General features: G+C 48.3%; 1 protein-coding gene across 1 annotated transcript in view; it reads right to left on the bottom strand.

Annotated features, from left to right (window-relative positions):
* Positions 1 to 16,612, bottom strand: part of LOC142775985 (histone-lysine N-methyltransferase EHMT1-like) — a 273,651-nt gene that overhangs the window by 159,297 nt on the left and 97,742 nt on the right. Inside the window, exon 12 of the mRNA XM_075878664.1 lies at positions 4,306 to 4,428. Coding sequence (XP_075734779.1) covers positions 4,306 to 4,428 — 123 coding nt within the window. The remainder of the gene's footprint in view (positions 1 to 4,305; positions 4,429 to 16,612) is intronic.

The raw sequence follows: 16,612 nt of genomic DNA, 5'->3' as shown, positions 1-16,612 counted from the left end.
ACCAGAGATCTACTTTTTTTTCTTCTGCAGAGCAATGCCCCCTCCAGAGCAGTCCCGTTGCGTAACACGGGAGTGCAAATTTGCGAACGGCAGCATTGTGCATGAGTACTGTGGAAAATGCACAGAACGCTGTGCCACAAACACGTGCAGCCAAGCAGATAGCTGCTGATGATTTTCACAAGATAGTCGGCAAAAAGTCATGAAGGCAAGTCTATTGCCGGTCGCCACCTTGACTTTTCTAATGCTTATTGTGAAGGCACTACTACAATCACTGCCATTCTGCCTTGGTAGAAAGCTGTCATTCCAACAGCTTGAATCGTACACAGACCTTTCCTCCCCCAAGAAAATAAAGATTGGAAAAAGAGCAGCAATATTTCCACAGTGATAAGTGAAAAACTATAACTTAGCAGGTAGATTCGAACCTCGTTATAACGAACTAGTTTGCTATAGCCGGAATTCACTATACAAAACTACACCGAAAAACTGTCAAACCTGGTGTGAAAAGGCCAGCAGCATGGCAGGAATTGACAATACACTTGCTTGAACAAAAATACATTCATTGAGGCTAAAAGAACCTGTGCAGCATGGCATGTTTTTTGGGGTTGACGGCTTGCCACATAATTCCTTGTTCTGCCATGTTGAGGCATTCCACAAACTTCAACGCAGTGCCTTCCATCGTGCTGCAATGGCGCCGCGCCAGAGCCAAACTAGCCAAAGCTTCGCTAGAAGTTGGCAATGGAAAGTTTCCGGAAACAGCAGCTTCAACTTCCGCAACGATTTCCACATCAGTCAGTTTGAACACCACCTCTGACGTGTCGCCCACCAACCTCGAAAAATCGCTCCACATTTTGTCAAGCTCGACAACCTCTTCAGAGCCTTCAATATCTTCAGTGGGCTCTTCAACTGCCTCGGCGCCAATGGTGAGGCCAGCATGCTGAAAGCAGTTCGCGAAATCTCTTTCTTCACGCTCTCCCAAGAGGCCTCATACAGGCAGCGCCTCATATTGTTCGGCGTCTTAACGAAGCCGATCACAAATGGACAAAGTTTTATCGAACCACCCTTGTTCACAGCAAGTAGGATCGTGACCCCTGCTTTGTTTTGCTTGCCACCGTGACATTTTCGCCCGTGGGCTCGGCGCGGCAGCATCTGCCAGAAGAGGCGCGTTTCGTCCGCGTTAAAAATGTCTTTTGGTTGAAATTTGGCATGAATTTGAGGCCACTCTTCTTTCAGCCACTTGTCCATCTCTGCCGGCGTTCCCCGACTCGCTTTCCCCCATGGCAGCTTTTCTGACGATTTCGTAACGGTTCTTGAATCGTTACTACCACTCTAACACTGGCACTAAAATCTTTGGCATCGACGATGAATGCGCAGTCTCTTGCCTTTTGCTGCAGGAGTAGTCCCGACACAGGAATATTCCTAGCCCTTAAATTGATGAACCATGATTTATATAGACATTGTTAGAGCATTCGAAGGCAGTGGGTTGAATGCGCCGTGTGTTGGCACGTTTTCGGCCGTCTTGCTGCGGGGTATTTTGAAAGCTTCAGCAACGACCGATTTCTTTTCGCCTCTTACGACACGCCGAATAATTTCCAGTTCCATCACATACGTCAAGGCAGTCTGTTTTTTCTCATTTTGCACCGTGATGATGGTGTGCAACACCGCCTAAGCCCCTCAATAATGTGCTAATGAAGGATACCCCACACACACTCAACCACAAAACAACTGCTCGCCCGGAATGGCGGCGTGCAAACTGATGCGTCCACACCATTGATTGTTAAGGGGGGGCACACGAGTCTTAAAAGGCCGAAAATTGCAAAAAAAAAAAAAAACTATTTTTTGAAGTTGACATTTTCGGAATCTGTAACTATTTTTGCACTTATCAAAAAAGTTTCAAGCTTCTCGCATCATTATTTCTGGCATAAAATCAATTTATGACACCCATGTGAGATGAGAATCTGAGCACAAATAGACGCTAAAGTCGCGCTTTTTCCACGCCGAACTGTTGCCGTTACACACGAGCTATCGTGGTCATCTTGGGAAGGGTCGTTCTTCATCTTCAATTTCCCGCCACCAGTGGCTCGCCTTGCTCATTGATTTTTCAGCAAAAACGCGTCATCGAGAAGCACCACCGCACGATTCTATTGGCTGCTTGGGGCACGTGAGAAAACCTAGGCACCCAATTGGCCAAGTGGCATTTCCGGCGTCTCCTTTTTCATCGTGATGCGCGCGGACGTGTGCCATTTTGTCATGGTGCTGTTGACTGCCTGCCGCAGTAAAGAAGTTCCTCGCCGCACTAATTTGTGAAGCGGGTGTGGCGATCGTTCGTTCGCTGTGAACTTCAGAAAGAGCCCCGCTATCACTCAGGACAGAGAAGATAGCAAACTCGCGGCGTTCAACGACGGTCGCCGAGTCCCCAGTGTAGGCCTAACTCACATACGAGCCCGTCGGTTGTCGACAACGTCGCTGAAAGCGGGAGTGTTTTGGAGCTTCAACAGTTACAGTACGGCAAGTAAAAAAGCAGAAGTGAAGCTACGAGAGATAGCAATCTTTGGAACAATGAAACGGAAGCGCAGTCTTATCGCTAAACGCGCTTCCGCGGGTTCCCCCCGTCTGACGTGAACTGCGTGACGGGTCGCCAGAGTAGAGTTCACCGCGCGTCGGCAAACAGCAGAAAATCAATCCGTTCACGGTGAACGTGCTCGCCGCCCGCACAATGAAGGCTACTGGCAACAGGTAGAGTGCTTGCAAAGACGCGTCCGCAACAATGAACATATTGTGCCGCTGCCTCCACTCGAAAGTGGCAATCTTACGTGAAAAGGAAACTAACACCTCACTGCTCTTGGAGCCTTGAAATTGATCAGCGAGTGCATGAGTTCGGTCTGCGACATCAACAACTCAATCTGGACAAGCCTGAAAACCGCTTTATTACAGGACGGATCGAGGATTACGCGCGCACATTCGTCGCTCATAGGCGTCACCGAACTAGTAAGCGGCCTAGTTGGCAGACGAGCCCAAGGCGACCGCATCAGCTCACAAGTGTGCCTCTGCGAAAAACATGCAGCGGGCATTGAAAAAACGCCATTTAGGTGACGCAAAACAGAGGGACTACGTGCCTGGTGCCTACTGAGAAAGCTGAATTTGCAAATCATTGTAAATAAACAGCTTTTCCATGCTACTGTCGGCCCAAAATGGACTTGTGTTTTTGCATGATTTCTCAGGATTCAAATTTTGCTGAGTTGCAACCTTGTCTAAAAGATATCTCTGCTTCCAGAGCAGCTAGGACTGTCATTTTTGTTGTGACATGTAGCTGTATCTTTAGCTTACACAATGGTAGGTGTGAATTTTTGAATAAGATCTTCAAAAAATTTAACTTTTGCCAGCAATTGGAGCATAAAGTGAGCGTGTCTGCAACACTGAAGTGCAAGGTGCGACAAACCTTCCCAAAATTATCAAATAAAAAAAAGCACTCCTACCTGTGTAGCTTATGTTCATTAGTATACAGGCATGTGCCAATAGTACCTCTGCAATACAAATTTCTTGTCTCATTATACCAGCAAACAATAGGTAACTAATTTTAGGATACCTTGAAAACTAATTGGTTTAGAGGAACAGTAATTGCATTTTTGAAATCAGCATCAAAAGCTCAATCACACTATGAATTTTCTTTACAAACGCATTAAAACATCTGACATTTCGTCTCAAGTACAGTGTCCGCCCTTAAGGCCACTCCATTCTACAATAAGAGTATATTAAAATTGGTAAAATCTACAGTAAAAACAGTGGTATCCGTACCCTTAGACAGTGAACGTTGCCAATCTCGGAAGCCATAAAAAAAATCAACATTTGCCCTCTACGCCGCTACACTGTGTATGGCGCTACAGGCACATCAATTGTAAACGCCGGTACGCCTAACTGCCACTGTGCTGTGGAGGAGCCGAACGTACGCTCATAGAGCACTGATATTTAGGTCTTGGAAATTCAGTATATCCATTGCGCGCTCGAGTTCGTTCGCTATAAAAATGCCAAAATACATGTAACTCTTTATATTTTCTGTCGGTAGTTCAACATAGCCAATAATTCGTTCTATCCATGTTCGTTATATCGGATTCAAATGTAGTGTATCACAACGGGACATTCACACTAAAGAATAAAATTGTAAAGGTGATGCCTAGGTACAGAAGATTAAAATGAATTATTACTATCCGTGTAATAGAAAAACAAGCACAAACTATTTTTTAAAGATGATCTGATTATTATCTGTCGATGAGTATAAAAGAGGCTGCATATCTGTGCACTCAGAATTACCTTGGCAAAAGGATCGGCACCGGCCTTCAGCAAGTACTCCACAACATTAAAGGCTCCAGCATCCACAGCCCTCATCAAAGGTGTGTACAGTTGATCATCACTCTGATGCACAGATAATCCCACCTGCACAGATAATCCCATGGATAATCCCACAAAGCACAAAATCCAGTTTTGGCATTCAAAACAACATATACTCCTGCAAGAACAATTTTACTTGTTTTAAGCAACAATGCAGTCATTAAGAAACATATTACACCTACTACCAGACACATGTGACAAACTCCAAGATATGTAAGAAGCAATAAACAAACCAGCTTTTCTGATAAGTAGCTGGAACTCCTTATGCTACACTGTTCTACAGCTTATCAACAGTTGCCCAACAGCCCAAATTCCAACAACGAAACATGAATATAGAATCACAAATTTAACGAACGAATGCCCAAGTGTGAAACTACTTATTGTAGTGCTTTTTGTAGTAAACTACCCCAAAGTACAAAAGCAGTTTTCTATATGAAAAAGTCACCTTCAGAAAAAGTCATCTTCAGACTGCAGATTACATCATGGACTTAATAAAGACTTAATACAGAAACGGCAACACATGAAGGGGACTAACTCAATATCTAAAATAGAGTTTGCTGAGCTGAAACAACTTATTAACAAAAGGAAAGTCCATGACATAGCGAAAAAATTAGCATTGTAAAGCACAAGATCAGGTTCATTTTTTACATCGATGGCACAGTGTATTGAATTCTCTTACCTTGCGGCCAGTCGTAAATTTAAATATTTTATTTCAATACAATTATGAACGCTTGGTAAAGTCCACTGAAATTCCTTACACCGACCTCCTTAGGCAATACCAGCCCCTTAGGCAACACCAACCAACCCACTTGAGGCAATATTTCCCACGCCCTATGTTGGCGGACTCGACATAAAGATATCACTCAAGTGACAGGAGGGGGAGAGACGATCACGCAGTACTAACATAATCAAGCACAGGCAAGGAGAAGGAAGAGGTCGATGAGCAAGCATTTCATCTAGCTTGGTACCACTGCCTGGCTATGGCCGCTGCACTGGATTTCCGCACAGCCTAAAGAGACTGATCACATGCCCTAGCTTGGAGGTTATCTGCGGCCGTTTCGAACATTGGGCAAACACTAGCCGGTTGCTTAACAGGCATTTTCTTCCCACATGGTTATAGTTGAGAGGTACGCAATCACTAGCTTCGGAGAAAATTCAGATATTGGCAGCCATGCTGGTTAAAGTCCCCTCACATCTGAAAAAGCATACAGTCTGCCAACACTTAGAAATTATTTCACCGGTAACTAAAGCCAATTTCTCCTCGTTCAGCTTACTTTGTCAATCACACAAATGTTTCGAGCTACCCTATGCAAATCTTATGCTGTAAAGTATTGCTAAATTTGCTTGCAATATAAAAATAAAGCAAGACAGTACATATGCTACACAAAAACTGCTACATCATTAATAAATCAATTAATATAGCAGAATCTCAGTAAAGTGTAAGTAAAGATTTAGTAATGATGTTGGGGTAAGTCCAAAATTAGCTCGTTGGGTATTTTCACTGTGCACGTACGACATCATCTAACATGGACCAAAGGGTTTTTGCCATACATGCACGGCATTGACTGTTTGCTCAAAATGTGCATCTTTTTCGATTAATTCTCTTGCTTAGCCTGTGCTGCCACACCTGGGGAATGGAATGGACAAAACATTACTTAAAACCTGCAGATTGGCGGCCGGGCCTAAGCTTCCAGGATGGTCGCAGTAAGGTTTAGTCTTTCTGCCACTTCCTGGGCCTGCTGGATGGCGCAAATTTGGTAACCTACACACACGTGAACTTTTTAAATGCGGATTTATTAGTCAGGCTATGTCAAGCATCCGTCAGGATCCGTCCACCGCCCTCTCCCATAGCAACAGCTGCGGGTGTGAACACACGTGAACTTTTTAAATGCGGATTTATTAGTCAGGCTATGTCAAGCATCCGTCAGGATCCGTCCACCGCCCTCTCCCATAGCAACAGCTGCGGGCGCACGCGCCCCTAGCAACAGCCGCCACCATGTCATGCCATTATTTTTTTTCATCCCCAAGTAAAGCACTGGTAACCGTCTGCACATCCGGATGCATTCACGGAGCAACTGGTTTAAAACATGTGCCTTATTAGATCGTTTCTGTTGTTTGGCATGTGCTGCGAACACTCCAGGAATACATAAAATTTTCGTCATGTGCCGGTGCCTCTCCATTGTACCCCCCCCCCCCCCCCAAGGGGGTGCGACGACTTTTGCTTGCGCAACCGAACGCAACCACTGTGCAACTCGTTTCAGTTTCGTTCCAGTTTCAGTTTCGTTTCAGTATCAACGCTTGGTCGGAAGTATGGAGCACGACATTGTCCTTCAGGTGGGCCAAACAGTTCGCTGTGGTCAGGTTACGAGGAGACCAACGGGGATATCGAGAACAACCCTTTGTTGAGCGGGGTTGAACAGCATGAGACAGCATCGCTGTTGTAGTTCTCATGGAGCCAACCTCTGAACACGGCCATTGTAGCCTGCCTTCACATGGTTGTGACAAGGCACCAACTGTTTGTCAACGTGGGGCAGCGTCACTGCAGCAGTTCTCAGGGATCCAGCCCGTAAATGCAGCTATGGCCTGCTGCTAACGTTTGTGTGAGTGGCAATCTTCTCCATGGAGGTCCTCCACTTTTCCCCTCTCGACTCTACCTCCTCGCCTTGCATTACAAAAGTTTTCACATCGGGGGCCGGGTACATCAATGTGTGGTGTACTTCTGCTCCAAATCGAACCTTTTGCCCATGCTCTTCATCAAACGAGTGGCCCGATTTCTGCACTCTTACTGGTGGGTAGACTACTGAGACTTCCAAGTCACGTGACTTCAAAGCGGATGGAGATTTTGGTAACTAATTTCGAATCGAATTTGAATATTATTGCACAATATATTTTAAAAATTGAAAGAAGGCCTGTGCAAATGCTATTCTTTTTGGTTAAGAAAAACAGAAACCTTAACTTCGAATAGTAGTGTAGCGCCACGCTAGATTTGGCCAGCTGGCCGCGCCGAAAAGAAGCCACCCATGTGGCTCGTGTGGGGCGAGCCACTAGGAATTTCAGAACGACCTAGCTCCTGGCCTGGCTAGATGCGGCAACTGGAAACCCTTCCATGCTCGCGTGCCGAAAAAAAGCTGAGACCACGGCATGGCCTCATCGCTACCTTCTCGTCTCTCGTTCCTCAACATATGGTTAACCCGAACCAACAGACAAGCAATTGGCGCTGCACCCTGAGCTTCGCGGCCATGTTCCAGCCAGCTCAAGCCTTGCAGCCGCACTGTGACCCGCCTCTGTGACCGTTCTGGACCTGAAGGACACGCGCTTCGATGAGCTACCGCCTGCCATGCTTCCGCCACTCTGCCTGCCAGTGCCGCCGTTCCACCCGACCTTACCACAGGCATGGTTCATGCGGCTCAACGCCGTTCTCATTGTGAATGACGTCACGGACCAGCCACTTATGCACGGCATCTTGCTCGACGCGCTGCCGCTAGAATTTCACCTTCGTCCTATTGTCCGGCCACTAGTGACGCGATTCCCGCGGTCGACTGCCAACCCGAAGAGGTTCAAGACGTTCCTGCAGCCGACGAACAGTCCGTCGCGAGGTGCGTTTTTTTCGAAGTCCTCAGCCGATGGTCTTTCAGGCACACTCACCACCCACACATCTTCTCCAACCTCCACAGACCACGACTTCTCGAACAGGTCAGACTCCATGACGGCTACATTGCCTCACACCCTGGAGTCTGCTACGATCCCAGACATCGTGACGCCTGCTACTCAGCCCCCGATCACACAAGGTTCACCGTCGACGATGCCCAAAGGTGACTCCCTATCCACGTCAGTGCTCTGTGCGTCTTGCCAGCAGCCACTAGCATCTCTGTCGATGTACCCTGCAGCAGAAGCTCGTGCCCCTTTCCGGACATGACCGAACGTGCGGGATGCTACCACCGTGACCAACGTGCGACGTGTGTGCTCTGTCTATGGCTGAGCACACGACTCACTTTGCGCCTGCCACAGAGGCAGCCATCGGCCACGTCGACCTGTGCAAGAGCCCTCGTGCGTCGACTACCGAAGGGACTTTTATGACTCCCAGGATGCCGACTGACCCTCTTCCGGAATGCGCGTTTGCTCTGTTCCACGACATGCCTCCTGCCGGGTTCTTGACGAGGGGAGCGAACCGGCAAGCATGTAACTCGACTCCAGGCATTCCCTTGAGCACGTCGCAAGCCTCGTCCATCTCGGCCCGACGCGCCGACCGATCAGATGCTGTCCTTTGCATAGTCCTATGATCACGGCGTTTCCGCGTGAGTCAACTCATATACTCGTGTTGATATGCCAGCCACAATAGAACGCAGAAGGTGCTATAGCACCGCCACCGACTTCTACAAGAGTACCACCGACCCACTGCCAACGTTAGCAACCAAACCGGCACTTCTACGGGCTTCTTTTACATCCACGTCCCAAATAAAAGCTGCGACCACGGCCCAGTCTCATTGCCACCGTCTCGTCTCTACACCAGCCGCCTACAATGAGGTAGGCGACCGTCCTAGAATGACCGACTCCGCTGACGTATCGCAGTGTACGCTACCCGAAGATCAGCCTTTGGCTGACCAATCGGCGCCTGTGGATGCGTCGGTGAACACCACGATTTCAGCGCCTACTAATGTGGTGTATGACATCCAAATCGACGCCACCTGACCCGTTCGCTGACATCCCGTGCAGCACCATAACCGAACCAGCTTTCATCTCCCATGCCAGCAGCAAAGCTACCATTAGCATGGCAACGACTGCGGACGACGCTCTAGTTCTGCCTGCGATGGAGCGACCCAATCACGATCCACCGGTCACGCAAGCATACGGTCAGCATGCCGTCCCACAACCAAGTTGATTGATATGTGGGGTTTAACGTCCCAAAACCACTATATGATTATGAGAGACGCCGTAGTGGAGGGCTCCGGAAATTTAGAACACCTAGGGTTCTTTAACGTGCACCCAAATCTGAGCACACGGGCCTACAACATTTCCGCCTGCATCGGAAATGCAGCCGCAGCAGCCGGGATTCGAACCCGCGCCCTGCGGGTCAGCAGCCGAGTACCTTAGCCACTAGACCACCGCGGCGGGGCGTCCCACACCCAAGTTCTCCTGTTCCGGCTGAACAAGGTGGTACCGTATCCACATACACGCCGCACCATGCCCTGGCGCAGCTTGAGCCTTCTGCGATGCATGACTTGCTGCCGAACACCTCTGAAGACAGCGCGGAGGAACTTGAGCCAAATCAGCAGTCCCCACATGAATTTCAACGACACAGTCGTTATCACGAGTGCTGCTCAAGTGCAGGCGACAGCGATGTGCCAGTGTTGGTACCATCCAGGTGCATCACGAGCTCCTGCCACCAGACCATCTCTGTCCAACACGCCTGCCTGCCGCTTCCTCTACAGCCCATCGGAGATCGCAGTGTGCGTTGCAGAGCTTTTTTTCCGGCATGCCGTTCCCGGGACCATAGGCCTGCGTGCTCATGCCCGCATGCCACGTAGACAGCGTCATCATCATCATCACCATCATCATCATCATCATCATCATCATCAGCCTGACTACGTCCACTGCAGGACAAAGGCCTCTCCCATGTTCCGCCAGTTAACCCGGTCCTGTGCTTGCTGCTGCCAATTTATACCCGCAAACTTCTTAATCTCATCTGCCCACCTAACCTTGTGTCTCCCCCTAACCCGCTTCCCTTCTCTGGGAATCCAGTCAGTTGCCCTTAATGACCAGCGGTTATCCTGTCTACGCACTACATGCCCTGCCCATGTCCATTTCTTCTTCTTGATTTCAGCTATGATATCCTTAACCCCCGTTTGTTAAACGGGGGTTAAGGAAGACGAAAACGAAAACGAAAGTAATGTACAACAACCTCGGCAAGGAGCAGCGCTTCGAGACAGGTAATAGTGCACTTGAAGTTGTAAAAGACTATGTCTACTTAGGGCAGGTAATAACCGCAGAGCTGAACCACGAGATTGAAGTAACTAGAAGAATAAGAATGGGGTGGAGCACATTCGGCAAGCACTCTCAAATTATGACAGGTAGATTGCCATTATCCCTCAAGAGGAAGGTATATAACAGCTGTATCTTGCCGGTACTTAGCTACGGAGCAGAAACCTGGAGACTTACAAAGAGGGTTCAGCTTAAATTGAGGACGACGCAGCGAGCAATGGAAAGAAAAATGGTAGGTGTAACCTTAAGAGACAAGAAGAGAGCAGAGTGGATTAGGGAGACAGCGTCAACTTCTCACTAACACTCGCGCCTGCGCCGATCTCGCACGACTTGTGACGCCTGCCCACATGAGCTATCATCATGCTTCGCATCGCACTCACTGAGAATCTTCTCAGTGGCGACCGCTGGTGTCGTCGATGCCCATGCATCGATGTGTTGCGTCACTGCTGCCTACAACATCTGTTTGGCACGCACCTTGCCCGCTTTGTGGCTCCCAGTGTTCGGACAATCTGCGGACTATCGCTAATGCACATAGTATCTGTCTCTTTTGGTTTTCCTTTTTTGCACGTTTTTGAAACCGCGCAAAGCGCTAGGGTGACGGGGGGCAGCCTATGTAGCGCCACGCCAGTTTTTGCTAGCTGCCGTGCTAAAGAAGAAGTGAGCCACATGGCTAGTGAGCGCGAGCCACGAGGAAAAGAACGGCTGAACTCCTGGCCTGGCTGGACGCGGCAGCTGGAAACATGTCTACGCTCGCGTCCCGAATAAAAGCTGAAACCACGGCACGGTCTCAAGCACTGCCATCTTGCCTCTCCTTCCTCAACACATACCCAACACCCCCTAGATTGCTCCACCGCAGGCGTGGTATGCTTGGTGAGCCCTGTCGAAAGCGGACCAGGCACATCGTCCTCAAGCACGTCAGTCATAGATGCAGCGTCTCGAAACTTTGGCTGTGGTTGATGGCTCGTGGCTTTACCTTCAGCTGCGGGAGACTGCGAGGGCGAGGATGGTCGCTGCAGGCAGGACACGCAGAGAATTGAGGTGGGTGGAAAGGCGCCTTCAAACATCGTCGACAGTGAAGCCTCCTCGACCGGGGGGCGAATAGCGGGCGTGACGATGTCCGTAGTGTGGTAGACTCCGGGGCGTTCGGCGATGTTGCCATCCTGGTGCCCGAGGCGTCAGAGGTGATGTGGGCCGTAGAGGTCGGTCTAGACAAGTGCGTGGCGAGCATGCCTACAATATCGTCGGCCGAGCATGTTGAAAAAACGCACCTCGTGGCTGACCGGTCGCATGCAGCACAAATGTCCTGAACCTCGTCGGATGGGCAGTCGAACGTTGGACTCAAGTCGTTAGTGGTCGGACGAGAGGACTTAGGAAACTTAGCCAGGGAAGCGAAGTCTTGGTCAAGGCAGGGATGATGGCCGGTTGCTATCACTCGCTGCGACTCACAGGAAGCCGGGAAGCCAGGCCCGTGAGCTAGTTCTTCAATGGAGAGCTGCGGACCGGTTGGCAGCACGTGCTGCGACACAGTGACAACCCCAATGTCGTGTACCCGACTACCCGCAGTGCACGGGGTGCCGTTGTTTGGTCACGTTCCCACATCCGTCGGCACGTCGGATGCCGCACATCTTTGAGGTCTGTGTTGCGTCGACCCCGACAGAAATCCTCACTGCCGACCCCCTGCCAACGTTAGCAGCATAACCTCACGACACACGGCCCACTCTCCATCTGTCCGACCAATTGATCGTGAGACCCGCTTATCTATGACCACAGCGACTCGGCGTTTTATTCTTCGTTCATTGCGCTTCTCGCAGAGTCGCCCGCCGGAGACCCATTGATTACCGATGGCCTATTCACGTTGAAAACGTGGACTTCCCAAATAGACTATGAATTGTCGTTCATGTGCATAGTATCTGTCCCTCTCTTTCTTTTGTACATGTTTTCGATCGCGCAATACGCTAGGGGGGGGGGGGGGAGCCTATGTAGCGCCACGTTAGATTTGGCCAGCTGGCCGTGCCGAAAAGAAGCGACCCGCTTGGCTCGTGTGGCACGAGCCACGAGGCATTTCAGAACGGCCTTGCTTCTGGCCTGGCTGGACACAGCTGCTGAAAACCCGTCTACGCTCGCGTCCCAAATAAAAGCCAAGACCACGGCCCGACCTCATCGCCACCGTCTCGTCTCTCGTACCTCGACAGTAGCAGGATTACACTTTCAAGAGAATGCAAGTGATTTACTATACATTACTACTGTATATTTAGAGCATATAAGCCAATATAGGTTTTTAAGCTTGAAAAAAATGATGAAGCGAATATAAGTTTTTTAAACATGAAGTGACGAACTGAAGCGAGGGTAATATGTGCATTTAACCTTGAAGCAGGGCTTCGCGATAATGCTGATTTATTTTAGATGTTCTCACGGCTTGGCACCTCTTTATAGCAGTGAAACCACCTTTACAGGAGGTTACATGCAAATTGCTGTACATTTATAAAGGAGCTTTCACGGCTTCGCACCACTCCGCTGCAGCGAAACCACCTTTGCCGAGTTTATATACATGTGTCCTAATGCTGGTGCAAGATACAAACACTTTAGGTGGGGACACTCGCGGAAGCGATCGACCAGATAAAGTAACAGCGTTGCGCGTCCATCGGACCACTGCTGGCGACGAGTAAATGCAACTTGAAAACAGAAAGAGGCATTGCTATAACAGCCGGTCCTTCACTGAAAATTCGATTTTAATTACACAGGAGCCTTGTTTCTGCCAAAGAGTGAAAACTGATTACTCTTCTCACCAAGCATGACGGTGGTTTGAAACACACGGCAAGCGCGTTCTCCATGCTCCCTTGTGAAACGCATGCTGGTGTTTGAAGATGGTTTCGCGCATCCTGTGGACTTTATACTGCTTGGGGCATAACAGACGCGAACATAATTGACATCTTTTCCAAATTTTGTATGAACTGGCTCTTCAATTAAATGCACTGGTTTTCGTGTATTCGCTGATGGTAGGTGGTGCAATCAGATTGGTAAGCTGGATCTGGGAAGCGTGCTAACAGCTTGGTGGGACGCACATGCTTTTGATGACCAGTAAAGCAGAACTGGAACAGTACCGCCTGATTGCTTGTAAAAAGCAAAGCAACCACTTAGATACCTAGAATAATTTGTTGACATGTGTTACAAAAAAGCACCGTTTGGTGTTGTGCCAAATTCTATAAACCCGGCTCAAATGGTAAATATATGGTGTGAAGTTGACAACCGTGTGATTACCCGTTGGAATCTAGACACGTTTAAGGGGGACCCTGCACCCATCTTCTCACTGATTTCATCATCCCTTCTTACCATGCACAGAAAGCGCATTACAGTATTTTTTTTTCACATTGAACAATCAGCAGCCCTTTTTATGAATGCCATTGAAAACATGCTCACAAAACGAAGTGAATGCACAATATAATATAGCGAAAAAATGTTCACTACGCCTGTAACAGAAAAAAAAAAAACACCATTGATTGCAACGCATCATTGTATTGCATAAACATAAAACAGAGAAAATTATTCATTTACATTATTCATGACATATTGAATATATATATTGAAACTCATGCCACTAGCACCGCCACAATGGTGAGGCATGTTCTAACAGTGCAACAAGAGGAATCTGAACGTTGCAAATCCTTGTCTCTTTCTTTCTGTTGCAGCTTTCTTTAGCTGTATTTCGGCCTTGCGTAGAACTTGTGCTCACAGCACGGAAATGTCAACTTTTGTTCAGTGATATCCTCAATAGTGTCCCAAAACACATGAGAGTCATCTGCCCAACTGGGAAAATAATCTTCCACGGTCTTCAGCACAGAGTAGAGCTCGTAGTTTGAGTGTTCAAGTCCTTCTTTCGTCTTTGAATTCCTAAAGGCAGCTTCCGGTGCAACGCTTGAAGACACAGTGAGTGACCTCCTGCAAGTTAAGCATGAGAACATAGCTTGAAGCTTACAGCTCAGGTAACCACAGACGCAATAAACTATGCAGTCAACTGCCTCGGCTGCTGTCGAACTTGCTGGGAAAACATCTTCATATTCCCTAGACTCCGAGTCTATAAGTCCATCCAAATTCACCCGAAGTTCCTCGAGCTGCCTTTCAGACACATTTTCGTCACCTTTGAAGATTGATTTGAAGCAAGAGAAATCCAAAATGGGGTCATCTTCTGTTGCTTCGCAATTTCCAAACTTAAGTGGCTTTAGACGTGTGTATATACTCAGCATTCTATACACCAGCATGAATTTAGGCATGCCAGGGTGATGGTTCTCACCAGCTGCTTGACGGATTTTTCCACGGAAGCATTCCAATGGGTCCCGATTGAATTTGGTTGTAAGAAGCTACTGGAAGCTGCACTTACTCAGTAAATGGTAGCAAAGATTAATGGTGGACTTCAATGTGACGCGAAGTCCTACAGCCGTCGTCTGTGCCAAAAACATGTCTTAGGAAATCAGACCATCAGAAACTTCGTTTTCCAATTCGTTCAACCATTTCAAGCCTTCTTTCAGGACCCTAACGTCATTGCTGCCTTGCTTAATTCCTTCCGCCGGGTATCGTCGGTTTAAGGCATCATACAAATCATTGAGTCGCACTCTAAACTCAATGGTTCTCTCTCAGTCACTCAGATTATTTTTACCTTGTTCCTGATAGTACTTCATGCCAGCAGGTGTAAAAGAGCTGAAAACTTGAGTACCGAATTTCATGCACATTTTGTCCATGTTGCTAGGGCAAATATGACGCAGAGTAATTTTGGGGCACACCTTGAGGCCTCTTTTGTGCGTCTCTTCTTCTTTGAATGCAAACGTAATGAGACCATTTCACCTACTTTCCATGCACTTTAAGATACTTTTGCTTCAGCTGACTGTTACTGGTGCACCTAAATAAGTGCAGGATGTCTGAAAACATGTACACATTCCGTCCAGCATCAAGAAGATGTTCGAAGAAATGCTTCTGTTAATCCAGATCACCAGATGCCAAGATGCTTCCACATGGTACGGTTCGTACTGGCCCCGTCACAGATGACCCCGTCAATGAACGCTCCGGCTTCTTCAATTGCTTGCAAAAGCAGTTGACAAAGCACAGTGCCCCGCGTGGCGTTTTTGGAAGTGAAGACTTCTACAGGTTGTGCGTAGCTGTCAGTGAATGGGCCACACATAAACACCAGTGCATGGTCGGCCAAACCTGTACATTTCATGTTCTCTTCTTTTTGATCCACAAGGCCATCATAGCTCAGACTCCTTGAATTAAACCACATGCACTGTCCAACTTTCATCTCATCCAACAACAACATTCCATGGCTTAAAAACGTCGGCTTCATTAAGAACGTCGACTGCAGAAGGAAACTGCGGACAAGTCTGTGTTAAAGGGGGACATGGCACTTAGAAGTCGAAAATCGGGCCAAAAATAGCATTTTCTCTCTCATCATTTTCACGTTCTCTATGCCCTTCCGCACCTATCAGCAAAGTTTGGCTCCAAAATTTCATTTATTTCTCAAGTTATAAGCCATAAAGAGAGCAACTTCGCGCAAGCGGACCTTTAAATTGAAGTATAACTAGCCGTACTTCAACCGCCGACGGTATGCGAACTACGCGCTCTACCAGCGCCATCTTGGTCTCGTTGGAAAGGTCACGTTTATAGCTCTTTTTTTCTTTTCCAGTACACAACTATGTGCCCCTCAAAAAAGCAAAAAAAGCGAAGTCAAAATCACGCACAGCGCGTGATTCCATTGGTTGCTTGATGCACGTGACCAAAATGGCACTTCCCGATTGGCCTGGAAAACTCCCTGGCAGTGACTGCAGCCATTTTGAAAGGGTATCGCCCTTGCGACGGTGTCGCGACTCGTATCCCTAACGTGCTTGTGCGTCTCGCTATGCCCGGCGGTGCAAAAAAGTTCCGATCGCAGCATCATTTTTACCGTTCACGTATGAAAGGCAGAAAGCCCAATGGTGCTGATACTGCGTCAAGGAAGCAAGCGCCCATTGTTTGATAACGCCGTAGGACGTGGCGTGGACGCTGACCGCCCGTGTACTGAAGATGTTATCAAATAAGGAGTGTGCGAGACGGCTTCCCCGGATAGCGGACACTCTGTGAATTAAAACTGCGCCAATGCTATCGGCAACAATGAAGTGCGCATAGACACAGGCCTCCCTGACAGCGCGCGCTATATCGACTCCGGCTGTGTGCGGGTAGACGCTGATGTGATCAATGCCAGTGAAGTTCGCAACGTGCGCGCCCG

This window comes from Rhipicephalus microplus, chromosome X, assembly GCF_043290135.1.
Source record: "Rhipicephalus microplus isolate Deutch F79 chromosome X, USDA_Rmic, whole genome shotgun sequence".
In the NCBI taxonomy this organism is placed as follows: Eukaryota; Metazoa; Arthropoda; class Arachnida; order Ixodida; family Ixodidae; genus Rhipicephalus; species Rhipicephalus microplus.
The sequence above is the reverse complement of the archived record's forward strand: the minus strand, read 5'-3'. Positions and strand labels throughout refer to the sequence as shown.